This window comes from Bipolaris zeicola, assembly GCF_000523435.1.
Source record: "Bipolaris zeicola 26-R-13 unplaced genomic scaffold scaffold_45, whole genome shotgun sequence".
Classification (NCBI taxonomy): domain Eukaryota; kingdom Fungi; phylum Ascomycota; class Dothideomycetes; order Pleosporales; family Pleosporaceae; genus Bipolaris; species Bipolaris zeicola.
The window spans coordinates 1-21,671 of NW_006912094.1; the positions used below are offsets into that span (position 1 = coordinate 1).

General features: G+C 50.7%; 9 protein-coding genes across 9 annotated transcripts; 5 read left to right on the top strand and 4 right to left on the bottom strand.

Annotated features, from left to right (window-relative positions):
- Positions 1-630: 630 nt before the first annotated feature.
- COCCADRAFT_91977 (uncharacterized protein) lies at positions 631-2,007 on the bottom strand (the record flags this gene model as incomplete). The annotated part of the gene is made up of 1 exon (XM_007712503.1): positions 631-2,007. One exon carries the CDS (start codon positions 2,005-2,007, stop codon positions 631-633), a length of 1,377 nt encoding a protein of 458 aa, XP_007710693.1.
- An 803-nt stretch (positions 2,008-2,810) lies between these two features.
- Positions 2,811-4,435, top strand: COCCADRAFT_35416 (uncharacterized protein; the record flags this gene model as incomplete). The annotated part of the gene is made up of 4 exons (XM_007712504.1): positions 2,811-3,125; positions 3,179-3,394; positions 3,494-4,021; positions 4,307-4,435. The coding sequence occupies 4 exons, from the start codon at positions 2,811-2,813 to the stop codon at positions 4,433-4,435; spliced, it is 1,188 nt and encodes a 395-aa protein (XP_007710694.1).
- Positions 4,436-5,477: 1,042 nt separating this feature from the next.
- Positions 5,478-7,164, top strand: COCCADRAFT_35417 (uncharacterized protein; the record flags this gene model as incomplete). The annotated part of the gene is made up of 5 exons (XM_007712505.1): positions 5,478-5,564; positions 5,617-5,673; positions 5,724-5,960; positions 6,011-6,499; positions 6,547-7,164. The coding sequence occupies 5 exons, from the start codon at positions 5,478-5,480 to the stop codon at positions 7,162-7,164; spliced, it is 1,488 nt and encodes a 495-aa protein (XP_007710695.1).
- A 486-nt stretch (positions 7,165-7,650) lies between these two features.
- On the top strand, positions 7,651-8,565 carry COCCADRAFT_92016 (uncharacterized protein; the record flags this gene model as incomplete). The annotated part of the gene is made up of 1 exon (XM_007712506.1): positions 7,651-8,565. The coding sequence occupies one exon, from the start codon at positions 7,651-7,653 to the stop codon at positions 8,563-8,565; it is 915 nt and encodes a 304-aa protein (XP_007710696.1).
- A 670-nt stretch (positions 8,566-9,235) lies between these two features.
- Positions 9,236-12,247, bottom strand: COCCADRAFT_92013 (uncharacterized protein; the record flags this gene model as incomplete). Its single annotated transcript, XM_007712507.1, has 3 exons — positions 9,236-10,537; positions 10,841-11,218; positions 11,438-12,247. The coding sequence occupies 3 exons, from the start codon at positions 12,245-12,247 to the stop codon at positions 9,236-9,238; spliced, it is 2,490 nt and encodes an 829-aa protein (XP_007710697.1).
- Positions 12,248-13,950: 1,703 nt separating this feature from the next.
- COCCADRAFT_3706 (uncharacterized protein) lies at positions 13,951-15,217 on the top strand (the record flags this gene model as incomplete). The annotated part of the gene is made up of 4 exons (XM_007712485.1): positions 13,951-14,265; positions 14,329-14,837; positions 14,902-15,080; positions 15,174-15,217. 4 exons carry the CDS (start codon positions 13,951-13,953, stop codon positions 15,215-15,217), a joined length of 1,047 nt encoding a protein of 348 aa, XP_007710675.1.
- A 287-nt stretch (positions 15,218-15,504) lies between these two features.
- On the bottom strand, positions 15,505-16,325 carry COCCADRAFT_3707 (iron reductase domain protein; the record flags this gene model as incomplete). Its single annotated transcript, XM_007712486.1, has 3 exons — positions 15,505-15,823; positions 15,927-16,233; positions 16,286-16,325. The coding sequence occupies 3 exons, from the start codon at positions 16,323-16,325 to the stop codon at positions 15,505-15,507; spliced, it is 666 nt and encodes a 221-aa protein (XP_007710676.1).
- A 1,223-nt stretch (positions 16,326-17,548) lies between these two features.
- Positions 17,549-19,108, bottom strand: COCCADRAFT_24967 (uncharacterized protein; the record flags this gene model as incomplete). The annotated part of the gene is made up of 3 exons (XM_007712496.1): positions 17,549-18,676; positions 18,724-18,938; positions 19,003-19,108. 3 exons carry the CDS (start codon positions 19,106-19,108, stop codon positions 17,549-17,551), a joined length of 1,449 nt encoding a protein of 482 aa, XP_007710686.1.
- Positions 19,109-19,627: 519 nt separating this feature from the next.
- COCCADRAFT_35423 (uncharacterized protein) lies at positions 19,628-21,005 on the top strand (the record flags this gene model as incomplete). Its single annotated transcript, XM_007712508.1, has 4 exons — positions 19,628-19,765; positions 19,819-20,220; positions 20,270-20,816; positions 20,872-21,005. 4 exons carry the CDS (start codon positions 19,628-19,630, stop codon positions 21,003-21,005), a joined length of 1,221 nt encoding a protein of 406 aa, XP_007710698.1.
- Between the last annotated feature and the right edge of the window lie 666 nt (positions 21,006-21,671).

Genomic DNA, 21,671 nt, shown 5'->3' on the forward strand with positions numbered 1-21,671 from the left:
GGGGGGTTTTTTGCAGAGTTTGGATTGGGGGGTTGGGGGTATATGATTGTGAAGTTAAAAAGTAAAACTTGGTATTGACTTTTTTTGGGGGGGAGAGTGTATGTGGATTAGTGGGTAGTTTGTGGAGCTGAGCAGGCATGGGCAGTTCTTGGACACTATTGTGTTGCTTTGCTGCATTTTTAGTGGTGTGTTTTGCATGAGTGCGACTTCGTAGTATGGGTGTGGTGATTGGGACGCGTTGTAAATATCTGTTGTGGGGGTTCGAAGGATGGGATGGGGGGTGGGGGATTTGTTTCTTGTGGGTAGATTGAGGGATTTAGTTGAGGGCTGTTTGGGCTGTGGGGGGGATAATGTATAGATAAGGAGTGTTTCATTGAGCATGTCTTGGTAAAAAAAGAGTAAGTACTGTCACGGGTGATTGTAGAGCGGCGTTGGGACACTATTGACCGATGTTCGTCTATTTGAACGTACTCAAGGCTGATGGTCTGGTAGTGGTTGCTTGTTTTCATATTGCACCATGCACTCTGATGGGTGACTACAATCTCGAGTATCAAAATTTACTGTTTGAGGTTATGGAAAATGCTTCTTTTCAACCCGAAGTTCTTTCAACATCAATCCAACCACAATGAACTACATCCTCAGCCTTCCAAGACGAAGAAGAACCTTCTCAATGTAGCGAGCGCCAACAAGGATTCCGTTCTCATCTTCAAATGCCTTTTCATCTCCAAAATCAACATTATCCGGATCAAGACACGTCAAACACGTCTCTACAATCTCCGCATACTTATCGCCCATGCTCCTTGGTAGGGGACATCGAGCGAGAGCGACGAAAAGATCTTTGTCTTTCTCAGACCTCGTTGTGAGCAGTTGCAAAAGGTTGTGCGCTCCGGTTGTAGGGTCGTATTCGACAAAGCTACCCCAGAGGCCAATTTCCAACAAACACATTCCCAGACTGCATATATCGTGGCGCATCTCGTAGTCATCGCGAGGGCTAAAACCTTGTCGAGATGGATGCCTATAAAGATTTTTGTCCGGTACATCATCGCCTTTCCTCGCTGTCCAGCCTTCGTCTCGTCGGAAGTTCTCAAAACCAACTAGGAACCCAGCCATACCTCCTCCATGGGCACAATCGAAGATGAGAACCGATTCCGGACGAACGTTTTTGTGTACGAAGCCGAAGGTATGCACATAACCAACGGACCTAGCTAGATCTCGAGCGATTTCGAGCCGTCGTGTAGTTGATGTGAATGTCGGTGTATTGAGTAAAATCTCCCGTAGGCTTCTAGGATTATGTGACGCTGGAGGCTCTCTGAAGACCAGTGTCAGTGAGAGAAGTTCTGCAGATCCCACTCTGACTGTTTCCGCGACGAAGCCCTTGCAATTCAACAAGCCGAAAGTGTATGGATCGTCGACCTGAAGCCTCCGCACGAGATCGCGGACATTGCGCTTTAGTATCTGCGGCTTCGCGCTAGGCTCACACTGTATGTGGTTGAGAATATACTTCTTTGGTGGCCCGCGTGAAAACGTTCTAGTCGCCACCTCGATGCCATCACAGAAGGGAACTGGATGAGCGACCATATTCTTTATGTCTTCGGGGTTCAAATTCAAGTGCTCTACTGCTGACATTGCAGAGGGTTCACTGCTGTTCTGCTGTAATGCAGCACGTATACTGACCATTGTCTTCGTATTTGTATCAGAGCCAGACTCACGGGCGCCACTGCTTGCAGCCAAAGCCTGGTCCACTTGCGTATCGGCAATTCTTAGTAACAGAAACCAGGATTGGTCGGCCAAGCCTTGCCATATCTCCAGATCCTTGATCGCTTCATCCAAGCTGCTCTTCTTGACTCCATATTTCCACCGACTAACCTTATAAGTAGGCGATAAAGTTATATTCTTAATCCCCAGCTGCGGCTTTAACAGATCTTTCAGTAGAGAGATGACGACTTCCAATCTGTTTTTGAGAACTTGCAAGGTCTGGTTGTACACCTCGCGTTGCTCGTCTTCCATCACGTGGTGGGTACTCTGTAGGAAAGTGAGCTGTGATAGGAACCGCACCCAATTATTGTCGAGCCGCAGACAACGCTCCGAAAACTCAGCGTTGGCATGTCTCAAGGCAGAGCACAAGTCTTTTCCTTCCTTGATATATCTGTTTCATGGGCAGAGTTATGAGGGTGGTCTCAGGGCGTCTTACTTTCGACAGAGATCAATAGTAGGGGGAATCGCTAGCAAAAGTTCTGCCGACATGTCGAACAGACCACACAGTTACTGCTGGAATAAACGTCAGAATAAGACTGAGATTGTCGTGGTCAGCGACAGGCTGAAGGCGTGAAATGAAACGATACCCCCAGAAACATGGCATGTGAAACTAATTATGAGGCGGTAAATGCTGATCATGCGATATGCCCAAGCCTTTACCGCAGCGAATCGGGTATGATTTCCTGACACAGATCGGAATACTTGCTGCCTCGAGAACGTCTGATGCTGGATCCAATTAGTGATGAGGATGAGTTGATGTGTCATACTCTAGTGAACCACTGTTGCACGATTTGTGGCTTTCAGCTCCCATCTTGATTTGCTGGCCGTAAAGCTGAAGCGGATGTAGACACATAGCCATGTTTTCCCGACCGGATGAACTGTCAGGTTGATCCAAAGCTGAAATCACGCTTATTTACATTGCCCCCGGCAGACTCAAAGTGTGCACCATCACCCCCACTCATCGAAAATTTCCTGGCTCTCTTTCGCTGTGAGAGAATACGGCCGGATATCTTGTAATCCTGATCTCGCGACATTGCTGCTCGAGAAGTCAAATGATGCAATCACGCAGTTTACCGGAACGTGTTCAGGAGTCAGAACTACAGGTAACCATTCATGATAACATCACTGTCCACATCGAGCCACTCGAATGCCGGGAGGAATCCTCGCCACAAGTTTGGGTGACCAAGAGGACCCTCGGTCGCGGAGGCGACGGTACCGTCTTTTTGCAGCAAAAGGTTGAAGGGCCCGGCACCATCGATATGCTCGCCGTTAAACAGATGAGCCTCGACCATGATCTTGCGTCCGAAGACCACAATAGCAAAAGATATGTACGCGAGCTCGAGGCATTAGCCAAGTTTGGGCAGCCAAGAGTAAGTTATACGCGGGGGGGTTTGTTCGTATAGGTTAGTGATGTTTAGCGCAGTATTCACGCTACTTTGTGAGATCATATGGTTGGTATCAAAACGCTGGCTGGCTCTATATCTGTATGGAGTACTGCAAGTACCTGGACCTTGGAAAGCATCTGAATATCTATGGAGCTCTATCGGAAGAAAGTGCTAGAGCGATTGCTCTACAAGTACTTCGGGGACTATTCCAGATGCACGAAAACAAAATCGCCCATCGAGGCATAAAACCTGCTGTAAGTACCACAAAGGTAGCAGCGACCGTATTGAAAGAAGACTAAGACAATTTATAGAATATCATGGTACATCGCAAACCCCCAATAGACGATGCATAGTGGGTTGTGCTTGGCGATCTCGGTCTTAGTCGACACGGCGATCTTTCTTCAGGATCGACTACGATACGTGGTACTCCAAGCTACATGGCCCCAGAGACTATTGGGGCACCTTTTTTAGGTCGACCAAACGACGCAGACCCATTTCGAGCTGATATGTGGTGCTTAGGGGAGACGATAGCATATGCTCTAACGGGACAGAATACGTTCTCTGGCAGTAAACAACTGCTCAGCTACCAGAGACACAGCATACTCTTTCCTGACAGCGCTTTGAAGCAGTCATCAGCAAGTGTTGACGCAATCGACTTTGTTCGCTCTCTACTGCAAGCGGATCCTTTGCGGAGACCAACTGCCTCTCAAGCACTTCATCACCCTTGGATCAATGGTAATCGCGCCCCACAGTCGCAACCACGCAAAAACTTCATTGAGCTTATATCTGGTCACACCAAAAACGCTTCCAATCGAGGGTTTACAAATGTGGATAGGATTACAGAAGCTTCGGCACAATGGACGCAGACGGTGTCGATGAGAGTGAATGAAGCAAATACTCAGCCAGAATCGCCTATGCGCACTGCTGTATCCCCGACGATTACTCCGAATCTCTCTGATAGATCTATGGTCCCTCATAGTACATCGATTTCCGCAATCGCCCGTCGCAAAAGAGTATTTCCTCCCCGTCAAGCTTCAAGCCCAACTTCCTCTAAACGATCTGAAGTCGGTTTTGATGATGCCTATGCGAATTCCAAAGACGTGATAGAAGATCTAGCCGATAGAACTGAATCCTCTGATGAAGGATGACTTGCTCAACTCATTCAGGCAAGTTCAACAAGCAGAAAAAGTTCGCATATGAGAAAGGCAAAGGCAAATGCAGAGAGGCAACCTGCAAAAGCGCAATATGAACTTAAGAAATTTACAGAGGAGTTCAGGAAAAGACTTTCTGTCTAACCGGACACACGAACATGCAAATTTAATGGAAATATTTTTGGCGCACATATCAACTGGAATGAGGCATGTCATCAGCGACGCTAGTAAAGCAAGTTGCTGTGGTACTGCGACATAAGACTCACAGCCCACCATCGCAACCTACACATCCAACGCTGTAGTAATTATAAGCCGATCCCAACTCAACTAGAGAAAATCAGAAAGTTGTTGTGCAGTTACTCAATCCAATGTGAAAAGAGGGCTGGAGGCTCAGTAGAGGGATGATTGCCCATGGCTCGCTCAGTGTAGGACATGACGCAAGACGCCTGGAGAGAGATGAAGAGAAGGGGCGATACAAAAGAACGATCTGACAATGGATGAGTAGATAGTACTGCTGGAGTGATATATGAATGTTCTGAGATTCGACTGGTAGAGAAGTCCTGTACTAGAAATGGGTATCAGGACACCACAGATCTGGTTGTCGGTCAAATGAGTTGTACGGCTAAAGCCAATAATATATGCTCTGATTCTTTATAGTCTTCTGGTATTTAGAATCGTAATCAACAGGGGATATGTTGAAAGCTCTAAGTATTGTTCAATACGGGAGGGGAGATGTCCAGTAGACATGAGGTGGGGTTGGGAGACTAGAATTACGCCTTGAGTGAAGATCTGGGCGTGTAATTATTCGCCACTGAGGTAGGACATGAACAACTGGTTGCACATGCTCTAACTTCATAGATCGTACTTTGAGATTCATTGAAGTGTAAATGAGAAAGTTCGTAAAGATCGTACAAGCTGACAGAATCTTGGGAGCTGGACGGAACAAATGGTGATGACGGGGGTCGTCGGTGTATGGTTCAACCGTACTAGCGGCGGGTGGTCCAAGCGCTAGCCGTGGATCTCTCTACATCACTGACAGCCGCAACACCAAAGCAAACAACACAACGCGGCTTCATCCCACTTCTCTGTTCTTTTGATAGCTTCCTCGCATCCGCCGCAACTGCTTTGTCCGAGAGCGAATAAGTAAAGCAGCACCCAGAACAAGCCACATCACGACCCCGCCACCATGTCTGCCGGAGAGGTGCTCAAGGCCGACAAGGACTTTACGAAGGAGGTCGATGCGGCGATTCCAGAGGCAGAGAAGCTAGCTTCTGTATGTTGGACAGTCATTCTATTGTTCGGCAAAAGCTAATGGATTTGTTTAGAGCAATCCCCAAGCTGGAATCGATAAGCTGCTCGCACTCGAGAAGCAGACTCGCCAGGTAGACCCGCACATATCTCGCGCGCATAAGCAAGCTCTAACATGGCCTAGGCTTCCGACCTCGCCTCCACCTCCAGAGTCATCATTGCCATCGTCACAATAGCAAAGAATGCAAAGGATTGGAACTTGATGAACGAGCAGGTCCTGCTCCTTTCAAAGAAGCATGGACAGCTCAAGCAAGCGACCACTAAGATGGTGCAGACCGTCATGGGATTCTTGGATGAGACACCAAATCTGGAGACAAAGCTGTCGGTCATTGAAACACTGCGCACTGTTACCGAGGGCAAGGTAAGCATCGACAATGGATGACACACGCGACACTGCTAATGCATTATTAGATCTTTGTCGAAGTCGAGCGAGCGCGGGTAACACGTATACTTTCGAACATCAAGAAGGAGCAAGGCGATATCGACTCTGCGACAAACATCCTCTGCGAGCTCCAGGTTGAGACGTTCGGCTCCATGACCCGGCGAGAGAAGACCGAGTTCATCCTACAGCAAGTGGCGCTATGCATACAGAAGGGTGATTGGACACAGGCTGGTATTCTCAGCAGGAAGATCAGCACACGATACTTTGCACGAAAACCGAAGAAGACGCCCGAGCAGCTAGAGAAGGAGCAGAAGGAGCGCGAGGAGAAGGAGAAGAACCGAAGCGTAGATGACCCTCCGATTGAGCCAGAGGATGACGTAACGGATCTTAAGCTCAAGTACTATGAGCAGCAGATCCTCCTGGCGAAGCACGATGACAAGTACCTCGATGTCTGCAAGCACTACCGCCAGGTACTAGACACAGAGGCCGTCGAAGAAGACCCAGCCAAGCTTCGGGCGGTATGCGATACCCCTCTCTAATGTCTGGACAAATGCTGACCCTACAGATTCTTCAACGCGTCATCTACTTCATCATCCTCGCTCCGTACGACAATGAGCAGTCCGACCTCATCCACCGTATCCAGCGCGACTCGCGAAACTCTCAAATCCCACAAGACGCACAATTGGTGAAACTCTTCACTGTGCCTGAGCTCATGAGGTGGCCAATGGTAGCCAAGCAGTTTGGCCCTCACCTCACCGAGACAGATGTCTTCGACGCCGAAAAAGGCGACTCAGATGATCCAAAGGCATTCCAGCGGTGGCAGGATCTGCGAAAGCGCGTCATTGAGCACAACGTCCGTGTTGTGGCAAAGTACTACACACGTATCCAGATCCCGCGCCTTACCGAGCTGCTGGATTTGACCGAAGACGAAACAGAGAAGAACATCAGCGAGCTGGTTTCTGCAAAGACCATCTACGCCAAGATCGACCGTCCCGCTCGCATTGTCACATTCTCGAGACCCCGGGACGCTGATGACGTATTGAATGAATGGAGCAGTAATATGAAGAGCTTGCTAGGTCTTCTTGAGCGCGTTGACCATCTCATCACCAAGGAAGAAATGATGGCGCGCATTCAGCCAACAAAGGTGGACAAGAGCAAGGCGGCTAAGGGCAAGGCGAAATAAGGGTCATACCAATCTTCAGCTATCGGCAATCGCTTCAAACGTGCTGACTGGCAGATACTTGTGTACCGACTTCGTTATGCTTACCACTCATGATACATGAAGAAGGGTTATGATTAGTCTAGACATTGCCGAACTCTCAAGGTTCCGCGCGAGTTGTGTATGTATAATAGACATCTGATCAAACTTTGCAGTCCTTGGGTGCTTTCAGTTTCGATGTTGCGTTAATGCGGTTCGTCTTGAGGAATGACATCAAACTTAGGCCTACCCTGTCGCGCTAGGCCACGACAGAGCCGCGGTATCTCGAACGTCCCGCATCCGGGGTACTTACCGAAGTACAACGCTTTTATATACTAGTACGCAGACCTTCTCACTGACTCTGATAACTCTAGTTGCAGCCACTGTATGCGCCTGCAGCACATCCTCTCCCTCGCAGACCCCCGCCTATACACACGCACCAATCTCCGCGTCCGTTCCCACTGACGCACCATGGCCGCCGCCGCGCCCCCGCCCAACCGGCCGATTAAGATCCTAATGCTGCACGGCTACACGCAATCCGGACCCTTATTCCAAGCCAAAACGGGCGCTCTCCGCAAAACCCTCAACAAAGCCTTCCCCAAAGGCATCGAGCTCGTCTACCCCACCGGCCCAATCCGCCTCACCCCCGCTGACTTCTCCCTCATCACCGGCGCCGTCACCGAACGCACCTCCGCCCCGGACGCCGACGAAGAACTCGATGCCTGGGCCTGGTGGCGCAAACCCAACACCAACGATGGCACCTACTTTTTCGACGGGCTAGACGAAGGGTTCGCGCATATTGCCTCCATCCTCAAAGAACAAGGGCCCTTCGATGGCGTCATTGGATTTTCCCAGGGCGCAGCTGCAACAGCCATGGTTGCATCGTTGCTCGAACCCAAGCGCAAAGAAGCATTCGACGCACAGCAAGCAGCCGGCACCGGAATCCCCTTTCCGTTGTCCTTTGAGGGAAACATCCACCCTCCGCTCAAATTCGCCGTTTCATACAGCGGCTTTGCCGCCATTCCCCCGCCCTCGCCGTCACAAGATACCAAGGCAGCATCACGGTACATTGCGTTTTACGAGCCGGAGATCGAAACCCCCATCTTACATTTCTTGGGGACACAGGATGTAGTTATTGAGGAAGCGCGTAGTCTGGCGCTGGTGGAGCGGTGTAAGAGGAAAGAGGACAAGTACGTCGTGTATCATCCTGGAGGCCATTTTTTGCCGAGTACGCAGAAGGCGAGTGTGAATGCGCTGGTGGGGTTTATTAGGGAGGTGCTTTGGGAGCAAGAGGCGGCAAAAGAGGAGGATGATTTGGAGGATACTATGGGACATTTTGATAAGAAGCCTGTGGTGGGGGAGCGGGAGGCTAAGTTTCACCTTTGAGATGGTTTCCTTTTTTAGGGAGATTACGTCCATAAAGCGAAAGAATATGGGTTAGATATAGATCGCCTCCATTTACTAGATAGATCATCTTTACAGTAGGTTACAACGAAGACACGTCTGTTAAACACAAAGCCAGGATTGAAGTATTCAAAGTCTCATTCATCTGTCTTAACGTGACTAGAGCGGAGGTAAAGGAAAAGAAAGAAAGACTTAAGTGATTCCAACCTCCATAGGAGTGAATGTGTGTGTGTGGAAAACGCCGTCCCACCGTCCATGCAATGCCCTGCCGTATCCTGTACCCATGTTCCATAAACACCAACGAACCCAAAAAAGACGGATATCAGGAACCACGCAGATGCCAAAAGCATGCAAAGATGCAACCGCCTCTCTCTCTCACTACACCTGGCAGACTAAAAGGCAATTCCACGGGCGCCAGCTCTTGCGAGGAGGCAGCAACTCAGACTGGAAGCCAATCGCCGCCGCGATGAAGGAGGGGAGCGAGTAAGAAGCAAAAGCACAACTTCGACACCTGCTGGTAACCTTTGAAAACAAGAAAACAAAAAGCACCAAACACCTTTATCCCAATACCGAACCGCCCAATGCATACATCATGTCACAAACCCCCGCAGGTAGCATAGCTTCGTACCGTCGGCACCACCTAATCTAATATTTAAAAGAGACGCAACTTCCTAGGCGGGCCTAGTGAGCTGTTGAAGAGAGAAGAATCTACTGGACGCTTCTTGATTGTTGAGAAAGCGTGAGGAGCAGGCTTCACAGCCGAGAAACCCGATTTCGACGGAGTAGCGGCGAGGAAGAGTGGCCTAGAGGGAGTCTTGATGGCAGCCTTGCTGAACAAGAAAGTAGACTTCTTGTTGGGGACGGTGCGAGGAGCAAGGGGGCTCCTGTCGAAGAAGGCACCAACCTCGCTGTTCTCCTTGTCGTCGTTGAAGGAGCGGTCAAACTCGGAGCTGGTAGGGGTGCTAGGCATCTTGCACTGCGACGAAGGAGGAAGAGCGTACTTAGAAGGTGTCTTGGCGGGTGTGAAGGGCTTCATGGTAGTGGTTGGGAGTGGAGACGCTGGCTTAGCAACGGAGAGATCAACCAGATAGGGATCTTCATCCATACGCTTCTTGTTTGACTCGCTGTCCAAGACCCAACCGACATTGACGCACTTGATGGCACCTTTGCTCGAGAGACACTTCTCTAGCGTCGACATGCTTCCATCCTTGAAAAGAACGTGAGTCAGAGAAGCATGTGACATGTCCTTGACGACCTTAGCACCAAGGTCCTCTAGAAGACCACGGAACAAGAAGTTTTGTTCTTTTCCGTTACGAGTGACATCGACGTAGAAGACGGTGCCCTGAAGGATGCCGTCGTCCATGAATATCTCGCTCTCGTCAGCTTGAACATCAGTCCAAGCAACAGACTTCTTCGGAGTCTTGGTGTCCATAACCTTCATTGGCGACCTCAGCGCGGACTTCTTCGGTGATGCTGGCTCTGGCGCTGCGAACGTGGGAGCGAGTTGCAGGGGCTTGAGTGGCATGCTTGCTTTTAAGTCACCGAAAGAAGGGGCCTTGATGGCACTCACAACATCAACTTCGCTGAATTCACTAGCTTCAGTAAGCTCACTGACATCGCCAATCTCGCTGGTCTCGTCGAAACCGAAAGAGACCTTCTCCTTACGGCTGGAGTAGCGTATAGGTGAAGGCGTTTGCTTCTTGACAGATGCAGTAATCTCTTCCTGAAGAGCAGCCTCAAGAGCAAGACTAGGCGTAGTTGGGTAGTCTGGCAACTCAGCGAGAGCTCTGCGTGGAGTAATTGGTGCCACAATGTGAGCAGGAGTCTTTGGATAACCGGGGAGTTCTGCCATTGCTTGTTGCGATGTGACTGGAGCAGTGATGTGAGATGGGGTAGCCGGGTATTCAGCGGGGAGCTCCTCGAAGGCTTCTTGATCAGTGACGCCCCAGACAATCTGCGCAGGAGGGGTGCCAGGAAGATCGGCACATGCCTCTGGGGTAGGAGTAGTGGCGTGGTAGGGTGTCTCGGCTGGGACAAGGAGAGGAGACTTGGCTGCTGGTGTAACGGAATTGTCGGTGGTAGATAGAAGATTCTCAGCCTCTTCTTGTTCGTTGACGGCAGGAGCCGCATCGTCATGAGATTCTTCTGGTGCATCAGTAGAGGCAGGAGCCTCAATTTCTGCATCATTCATAACCTCATCATGTTCGGATGGAGAAACCTCCTGTGCCTCTCCCATCTCGACATCGTGGTCGGCAACCTCAGCCTCAGTCTCAGCCTCTCTCTCTTCGGTGGGAGGGATAACAGGTGCAAGAATGTGAGCAGGTGTCTTGGGGTAGTCGGGCATCTCAGCCATTGCGTCCTTGATAGAAATGGGAGCTTTGATGTGAGCTGGGGTCTTGGGGTATCCTGGCATCTCCGACAAAGCATCCTTAGTGCTCATAGGTGCACTGATGTGCGCGGGTGTCTTGGGATAATCAGGCATCTCAGCCAGTGCAGCTTCAGAGCTGATTGGGGCCTTGATGTGAGCAGGCGTCTCAGGGTAGTCGGGCATTTCGGCCAGAGCATCTCTTGAGCTGATGGGAACCTTGATGTGTGCTGGTGTCTTGGGGTATCCGGCGAGCTCCGCAAGCGCGTCCTTGTTAGAGACGGGCGCAACAATGTGTGATGGGGTGTTGGGATAGTTGGGAAGCTCAGCCAAGGCTTTCCTTGAGGTTATTGGCGCTGCGATGTGTGCGGGTGTGGTAGGATATTCGGGGTATTCTGCCATAGCCACCTCGACTGGCTCATCAACCAACGCCTCTACTGGCTGCTCGGCGGACTCCTCGACTGGCATCTCGACAACCTCCTCAGCTACATCTTCAGAAGCCTCAGTCTCAGCCTTTGGAGTTGAGATCGTGACAGTCTTCTTTGTGGGTTTACGGGCTGGCGCCTTGAGAGGTGATTCTTGTGATATTGTGGGGGCATCTCGTCCGCGTGTAGTTCTTGGTGCAAGTACAGGTACAGGTGCAGCTTTTGATGCTGGCGCAGAGGCCGAGGCTTTGGGTACTGCCGGTTTACGCGTGCGGGTTGCTGGCTTGGTGGTTTCGACCGCGGTAGGCTCCTCGACGATTGGAGTCTCGGTCTTCTTGGTGACAGGTGCCTTTTTGGCGGGGGCCTTGCGCGCCCGTGACGCGGCCTTTGGAGCTTCTTCGACAATGGGCTCCTGAACGACTGGGTCTTGGGTGGCCACTGGCTCTGCGGCCTTTGACGCAGCCGTCTTCTTCACTGGAGCGATCTTGCGCGCTCGAACAACCGCTGGCTTGGGTGCCTCTTCATCAGCTTGAAGCTCGTCAATGTCGTCGGGCTCCTCAGCCTTGCGGCCGCGCGTCGCTCGCTTTGGTGCAGCAGGTGCTGGCTCTGCTTTTGTCTGAACTTTTGTTGTGCGTGTTGTTTTTGTCGCGACAGTCTTCTTGGCCACTGGGGGCTCAGCGTCTTCAGGCTCGGCCTTTGCTTTGCGTTTTGCAGCGGTTGTTTTGGTGGCCTTCGCGGGAGCTGGTGCAGGCTCAGCAGCTTGTTCAACAACAGTCTTAGTTCTGCCGCCGCGCTTGGGAGGGGCACTGAGGGTGCTGGAGGATGCAGACGAGGCCACTGGGGCCTCTTTCGCACCGCGACGTGTAGCGACCATAATGAATATCGATGTTCGCTATCTTTGGGTGTGTGTATGTGGTTGCTGGATTGTTAGTAGGAGAGAGGATGAGTTGAGTATGTGTGGGCGTGCTTGCCCGTGTTGTGTTGTCAGAGCGCAAACTGCCGCTAACTGTGTTTGGGTGCTGTTGTCCCGACAACAGTGGTATCACCCACAAGCTAACTCTATTAGGACTGCCGGATGTTCGGGATCAATCGACAACCATCTCTGGCCAGGTGGACCGGGCGATACCAACCGACAGCTGTCTCTCATCAGCCACACACATCAGCCACGCGCATCAACTCACTGTCCATGACAGCCAACACCACCGGGTAGTGCTTCCCTAGCCAGGCAAAGCGTCTGCTCCATATTCGGCAAGCGAAATATACGCTCATCAGACTTCGGTTTATCTCAAGTACTTTGACTGCCTACTGTGCCCTGTGAACTTGGTCGCTGGAAGGGGGTGTGTGTGTCCAAAGCCTTCCACGGAGTATGCGGACGGGTGAGGCCCAGGACTTACGGTGGTGTAACACCGCCTGGCTCCACCTATTCGCGGGGAACAAAGCCCACCATTCAGTTTCGCCCATCTACGATATCACTTCTGGTAACATCTGGAGCCGCCCATGGTGCTTTCGATCAGCAGGCATACTATGATTTTCTCGTCCACATACTACTTGGCATGTCCACATATACAGCTGCCCCACATCCTCAAACGGCGTACCACATGATAGCATACACCGCCCACTGAACCCACTACCCATGTATACACTGGGCTTTAGAGACTGTCGGTCCCAGAAGCCTCATGTGCCCTTTTCGGCCTCGTAGTGGTGTGGCAAGTCTTCTTTTGAAAGGTTCAAGACATTATAGGATCTTGGCGTGTATGCCGCGTCAACGTGGACCTGATTTGGTAGATGTTCAAACATCCTCCATCCTGCTGTCGATCCGCGCCCCACATGTTGTATGGGTGGATGGGTGAGTTTTCATCATTTCCAATTGGTATTTCATTCAGAGCGTTTGCTGTTCACCATCTTGAATTGGTCACTATGGGAAGCTCGGTCCTAGCCTCCAGTAACCGGGATATCTACGAACGTCTCATGAATGATACCGAGGCTTCAGAAACTTCCATCCGGATGCAGTTTTCTTCATCGGCCCTACCTGGTCAGGCAGAAGGGAACTCTTGATGCAAATTCTGTTGCCCCACGACCAGGATGCCATTGCCCAGAGTCGTGGAACCATACAGTGGGTGAGTGCTCTGCCTATGATATTACAAAGGCAATATCACCTGCAGCAGTGTTTGATATGCATATGAAATTACAGGGACTTTGTTGATCAAGTGGATAGCGTGATCTGACAGGCGTCACCAAACCCATAATCGATTTTCTTGGTTTGGCTTCAAAGTCTGGTTGACCATCAGCCCATCATAAGACATAATGGAATAGATTGGAATAAAAGCACCTTGTTACCCAATGACTATTCTGATTTATATTAACCTAATATACCTCAGCAATGAGCGATGGTAGCCATCCTGTGGTCCGGCAAATAGCCATTTGATCGTTGTCCCATCGAGCCATTGCAACTGGGCCACACGCATTTAAGAGAAAGCTTTATAACATCTGCTTCACATTCCATTCTTCGTGTACCTCCATCCAAACCCATTATTAAGCCTTATTGTTCAAATCTTTGGCCCTCAAAACCGAACTAGGATGCATTGGAGTAACATTATCCTTACTGTGGCGGCTCTCGCCAACACGGCTATCGGGCAAAACATGTTACGATTTGCATGCTCGCAGCTCGTCGTCGAGCGTACAGACCCTCTTGTAAATCCCGGCATGAAGTACACTCCGCATCTACACCAGATTGTAGGAGGCGACGCCTTCAACATCACCATGGATCCCTCAATCGACCTCGCAAAAGCATCCACATGCACATCCTGCAGCTTCGTACAAGACAAGTCAAACTACTGGACAGCCGTTATGTTCTTCAAAGCCAAAAACGGGACTTATATCCGCGTGCCTCAGGTGAGTAAATACACCAGACAGAGTAAATATATAGGCCACCATGACTAAGTCATAGCACACCAGATCGGCAACGGCGGACCCCAAGGCAAGCTCATCAACGACGGAGGTCTAGACATTTACTACATTCCCAGCGGCAAGACAACCGCCTTCAAAAAAGGGTTCCGCATGCTCGTCGGCTCTGCCACCAACAAAGACCCCAGCAAAGTCAAACTCTCAAACATCTGCCACCGCTGCTGGACCTCGCCCTCGGAAGACACCTTTGTAGGCGGCGCCCCCTGCACTGGCTCCGACACCGTCGACATCCCCAAAGACCCAAAGTGCAAGCTCATCCGCCAGACCATCATCTTCCCCGCCTGCTGGGACGGCAAGAACCTCGACTCACCAGACCACCAGAGCCACGTTGCTTACGGCCAGGGCAGCGGCGCAAACGGCGGTGGTGCGTGTCCGTCTAGCCATCCCGTTAAGCTGCCGCAGATCATGTACGAACTCATGTGGGATGTGAGTAAGTTTGCAGACAGGAGTTTGTGGCCGACGGATGGGTCGGATCCGTTTGTTTATTCTATGGGTATTGGGTAATGTCTCCATTTCTTATCCATGTCCTAATTCCATATGGAGGCTAACTGAGGATATTGGTAGTGGATCCGCTGCCCATGGCGACTACGTGTTTGGCTGGGAGGGGGACTCGCTGCAAAAGGCCATGGACAATGGATGCAATTTGAATAATGCCTGTCCCAAGGCGGGGCTTACGACGCAGCAGCCTGCGCAGTATAATGCTTGTAAGAAGAAGCAGCAGGCGCCTGAGCAGGTGGATGGATGTAAGTTTTGTGTTCTGTTTATGTCCGAGCTACTCGCTTTGTTCATTTCAGTACTGCTATCGGGTATGTTGCACCAACTAACCATCGAACCAGGGCTCAAGTCTTTGCCGCTTGGAGACATGCCTATGGGGGCCTAGACATATTTATCAAGTTGCTGGGGTACTATTACTATCGCAGGGCTTTCATCTTTTTTAAAGCCCCCAATGTTCCAGGGAATGCTGTATGAGGGTCAGCAACCACATTCACTTGTACTTTCCGCTAGAAAAGCCTGCCCGTAAATCATATAAACCGCTATTGCTATACCCAAAAAACGTGTCATACATCAATCCATGAATTCACATTCTACAACGAACCCCCATCAAGCAGCCATAACTATATAGCCAAGCAAAAAGATCCACGGCAACTCCCGTTCAATGTCCTGCCCCTACACCCCATTCCTCTCCAACAACGCCGCCCACCCCTCATTCCTCCCAGCAGTAAAGTCATGGGTAATGTAATTGTATACATCATGCACTGGGATACTCGCACTTGTCGAACCCGGATTACTCACTTTACCCTGCGAGCACGCAAATGCCAACCGCCTACTTCCACTCGGCTCCACATACACCGGCCCAGAAGAGCCATTGTACGAAGTACACCCCGTGCACTTGACTGTGAATTGCCAGTGCGTGCTGTTTGATTTGTTACCCGTGGAGAGCGGGGTGTAGGTTGCAGAGGGATACTGCTGGGGAGTTGAGTGGCCACTTGTTATATCTGTTAGCAATCTCTCCGTTTTTTCTCTTTCCTTTGGGATTTTTCTGTGGATGGGGGCTTAGGAGAGGGAAAAAAGGGAGGTAGGGGACGTACGTAGCCCAGCGGGAAGATACGGTCGGTTTTTGACCGTTGGGATACGAGACGGTGAGTGGATTGCGGACCATGTTGCCACCCCATGCGAGCCCGACCCAGCCTAAGGAGCTGGGAGCGATGACTTGGAGGACGATGTCGTAGGGTTGACTTGTGGAAATGTTTGCGGGCTGCGCTATGCGGTAGATGATGTTGCTGGTGAGGGTGGCTGCGGCCTTGGTTTCGGAGAAGGTGAAGCCGGTTTCGGGGTCTTTGTAGCTTGTCGAGCGTTTTGATAGAGTGTGATCGGTTGATGTTGGCCATGCTTGAGCTGGTGGGTGGTGTTAGGATAGGGAATGGGTCACTGGTGCTGTAGGGCTTACCAAGATTGGCTATGGCCGCGAGGCTGCCTGTGAAGCGCATGATTATCGTTTTGCCTTTCAGTCGATCAATTGGGTGTTGGAGACTCAAATGCTGGCACTGATGCTACTGAAGTGTGAATATTATCGTGTCACAAGAAATATCTTAAGCAAAGGGATAAACTGATAAGAGGCTCTCAAGTGTGCCAAGGTGGTACACTACCATTTTATTAACTTAGATAACCTCTGTAGAGTATACCGAAGCGATATGTGTGCACATGGCAATGATGATCCAGGATAACAGCAAATTTATCCAGGTCTAACACGTGTGACAACAGTAGCCATGGCCAGGAAGTAAGGCTACGAGGTGGATAAAGCATGTGGCCATGTCGATAGGAAGAGTATCAATTGCCTATCGAATCACCTACTAGAGAACTTGATTGCTTGACATTTCTTATCCAACGGGCCCTTGTTTCTGGAAGTCGGATCTGCGATGTGACAACCATTAACTAGGTTATGAGTGGCTGAACCTTTTATCCGCATAGTGTGTAGAACATAGAATGAGAGACCCATGTACTCGGGAAATTGAATGAACCCAAGAGTCAACATACATCAGAGAAAGGCTTGTGCAATGATGAAATCATCGCATTCTCCGGCCCGAGAGGGACTGAAAATTTGCAGTAAAAGTGCAAGAGACAGGATCTGAAAAGTAAAAGCATACGTAGATATCCCAGCTCACTGGGAAGGACTCCGTTTCGCGACGTTTGATTCACCCAAGCATGTGTAACTTTGACGTAACATCACAACTTGATACTAGAAATTTCGTCTCGCTTGGGAAAACCTCCTCTCCCCACATTTTGCGTGTGGGGCTTTCCATGAAAAGCTCACATGGTCTAATGTGCTGTGGCACAGGAACGTTTCGGGTCACGAAATAGATTGAAAATTGTGGGACACCACCATATCCGCCGCCTAAAGCGCAACATGGGGCGATGTTCCATGTCCAAATTCGGAGGCTATACGTCAATCTGTATGCTACCTGCCATCTCCTGTCCGGGGGTTTAACGGACCGGCTAAGTACCGGAAAAAAATAAAACAACTCATAACTACCACTCGTATCACCTAGGAAGACGTATCCGTGTGAATATTAGTGCAGTCAGTAAGACCGTTGATCGTTCTTCGAGGGCTTGAATGAGTAGCGAGGTGCGTTAATTATAGCAGCTAACGATCATGGGAAATACCATCTCGTTCCAAACGCATGGAATGTTTAAACATTCCAATGGGGTCTGCTTAGTGCTGAGTAAAGCTCTGCAGCTTCTGTGCTAGCACGCATATCGACCGCAAGATACCCATCTTGATTTGGTGTGCGCCTCCAGATCTCGCAAACCAGAATGCAGACCCGAGCAGAGACACAATGCCGACACCAACGACTCCGTTGAGTATCTCCGCTTGATGTTGAGCTGCCTTTTGTACCTCGGAATATCGCATATTGCTGAATGTTACTCTTGAGTATTGGGTAGCCCATCCAGCGCTGGGAACGTAGATGTACAGTTTCTCCTCAACCCATTTCCTCAAAAGATACAACGGCTTCTTGACATCACTCGCCATCTCACGGTAATTGCCCAGAGCAAGATCATTTATGGCTTGCGCGTCTGGGGTGCGTTGTTTGGTGTATTCACTCAATGCCATGGATCGATCATTGGGGTACTTGTCGATAAACTCGAATAAGACGCGGACATCTTCCAGTCCGGCATTCATTCCCTGGCCGTAGAAGGGCACCATGGCGTGGGCAGAATCTCCCAGAATGACACCAGAATCTCCGTAATGATACGGTGTGCACTTGATGGAGATCAAAGGCAGATGTGCATTCGCCTTATATTGTTGACGGAGATCGTCTTCGGTAATAAGATCTGGCACCACGCCTGGGAACTTTTCATTGAAATATTCGACGACCTTTCCAGAGGCATCAAGCTCTTCAAAACCCTCTCTTGTCAAGAAGAGCGTAGAGGTGAATGTCTTGTCAAGGTTTGGCAGAGCAATGAACATGGATTCATCCTGAGGCCAGATGTGTAGGTAGCCTGGAGGTATTCGAAAGTCGCCATCTGGTCCGGCGGGGACATGAAACTGGCACCAGAGCTTGTCAATGTATTCCTGATGGAAATACATGGGAACAAACTTCATGAGATGGTATCGCACGGCTGAGTGAGCACCATCTGCACCAATCATGAGGTCAAAGCTCAGCTCGAACTCATCACCCTGCTCTTCGGGAGAGTTGGGGCGATGTTCAAACCATGCAATCTTCTTCTTGAAGTCTGCGCCCACAAGTTTATGGTTGAACATGAGCTTCACATTGGGCATAGCCTCCAAATGATCAAGAAGGGTTTTGTTCAGACCAGTTCTGTCCATGGCCAACAAACTCTGGTGTCATCAGTACAACCCTGAACACATGATGCAGTCACACTCACTCGCCCTCTTGCATCGTAAGCTTGCGCTTGACGAATGTATTCTCCATTTTTTCGCACATGGATCATACGGCCACCCATGGGGTACGTCTCGGCTAGTACTGCATCGGCAAGGTCCGATAGTCCCGTCTTACGCAGGGAATGAATACCGCGCTCGGAGAGAGCAAGATTGATAGACTTTGAGAGCGTGAGTGGAGTAGTCTTGGCCTTGCGAAGATCTGGCTAGTGTCAGCATGGATGGGTATTAGGACCGAGATGATTTGCGGGTGCGATAAGGCTCACCTTCTCTCAGTTCATACACTTCAACCTCGAATCCACGCACGGCAGCGTACAGGGCCGCCAAGGAGCCTACCGGCCCAGCTCCGACAACAACCAGTTTCTGCGTCATGGTAATGAAAGGTGGTGGGAGGGAGCGGAGAAAAGTTGAACCAAATATCCGCAAGTCCCGTGATCCGAAGCTAGAGCACGGGATGAAACGACCAAAGAGCAGAAATTTAGGAGCATGGTGGGTATCTAGAGAAGCTGAGGGGTAAACGTGATGAAAATTGTCATCCCACGGACAAAAGCTCAAAGAGTCAGACAAGATGTCAAGGTATCACTGATGATGCACGTCAAGTCCTAAACGGGCAAGCGCCACTGAAGCGCGCGGGAAAGCCTTAGTCATCAGCGATCGGCACTCGGCGAATCTGGACCCTTGCAAATGAATACGGATCTGAGGATGCGGCGGCGGAGTTGGCAGCGAACAGAACATTCACCACGCAATTTTTGCGCCAGCCCACCTTTGCCGTAGAAAGTGCTTTAGCGCGCTGAGGATAGAATCGGCCTAAAAGTCTAGTCGTAGGCGACGTCTCCAGTCCACCCTCTGCCATAGCTCTCTCACACGACCAGTCTCTGCACACAGCACACAATGGCTGCAGAGGACGCCCCGCGCAAATGCTCAGGCCAGGACTGTGAAAACGACGCCAGCGCTCTGCAATGTCCAAACTGCCAGAAACTCGGAAAGGAGAGCTACTTCTGTTCCCAAGAATGTTTCAAGCGCAACTGGGTACATAGTGAGGTCGCCCATGTGAGACAGAACAGTATCTAACCGCCACGCAGGGTGAGCATAAGAAGGTGCACAAATCACAAAGTAGTATTCTCTCCAATATCTTCACGCCGAAAGTAGTTTCTCACCCGGATCCAGCCACGGGCCACTACAACCCGTTTCCTACCTACCCATACACCGGGGCTCTCAGGCCCGTATACCCGCTGTCACCGCGCCGAGAAGTGCCAAAGCACATTCGATTGCCAGACTACGCAAAGGATGGAATCCCGCGGTCCGAACAAGTATTCGTCAACAGGAATAAGATTACCATTTTGAACAAGGAGGAGCAGGATGCCATGCGCAAAGTGTGCCGATATGGGCGCGAGATATTAGATATTGCGGGTAGAGCTGCGAAGCCCGGCGTCACCACCGACTACATTGATGAAATTGTTCACAAGGCCACCATTGAGCGCGATGTAAGAGAGATCAACACAAGCCATGGACATGCAAAGCTGACAGGCGCAGTCCTACCCATCACCCCTCAACTACTGCAATTTCCCCAAGTCCGTTTGCACGTCGCTTAACGAGGTCATCTGCCACGGCATTCCCGATCAGAGAGTACTGAAAGACGGAGACATTCTCAACATCGATATCTCAGTCTACCACGGCGGTTTCCATGCAGACCTGAATGAGACCTATTACATTGGAGACAAAGCGCTGGCAAATCCAGACGCTGTACGGGTCACCGAGACTGCACGAGAGTGCTTGGACAAGGCCATTGAAATCGCAAAGCCAGGCACTCTTTTCCGGGAATATGGCAACGTCATCGAGAAACATGCCAAAAGCAAAAACTGCAGCGTGATCAGGACGTATTGCGGACACGGTGTCAACCAGCTTTTCCACTGCGCACCCAACGTTCCTCACTATGCCAAGAACAAGGCAGTTGGTCAAGCGAAGCCGGGCATGTGTTTCACAATTGAGCCTATGATCAGTATTGGAACACACCGAGATAAGACATGGCCGGACGATTGGACGAGTGTAACCCAAGATGGTTCACTGACAGCGCAGTTTGGTAAGTTATCGCTGGGACATAACTTTTCTTATTTCCAGAAACTAATGCAGTATAGAACACACTCTACTTATCACAGAAGACGGCGTAGAGGTACTGACAGCGAGGTTACCGGACTCACCCGGTGGCCCTGTGCCAATGCCGACCGCCAACAGCAACGAATCAAACGGGGAGGCAAAGGCTGACTCTTGAACGGAATGGGACAGTCATAAGGGAGTCTGAATAGAAACCTGCCAAGCAATATGATAGTTGAGTTGCGAGGAGGCTAAGAGTGCAGGCGCTATGCCCATTCATATGCCGCAAGCCGTGATAGTAGTCTCGTATGCACCCGGCCGGCCTGCGATGACCGGCGCTAACACTTGCCATGTCAACACAGTGATAGCGTCTCTTGTGCCGAAACAGTTGTGGCGGCGCAAAGCTCAAATGGGCCATTGTCCGTCACATGAGGCTCCAGTCGGACGAGGGGTGGCCCGCCTGCGCTCTCACAAGCGAAGCGAAGGACGCTAATGGCCATGCTTGCTGTGTCCAGGGAAGCATCGCCTCAACGTCATCCAAGCATCTGTGTCTGTTCTTACTCTACTCTTAAGTCCAAGGCGCTTGTTGCTCGCCATTTCTCTGTGCTGCTGTACACTGCCATCGCGTTTCCCTCGCAGTTGCCCGTCCCGTTTCCGACGTCATCGCAACTTCCATCCAGGCCCCGCACACAAGCTAAGCTTCCCGCGTCTAGCCCCGGCAGCCCGCAAACACACGACCGCATCCGAGCCTTGGGCATCTCTCGCACACTTGTTCAATCGCGCCCTCAGCCACCGACCAGCGACGCTGCTCGTCTCCTTCGCAAGCCTCAATACTATCGTCGTC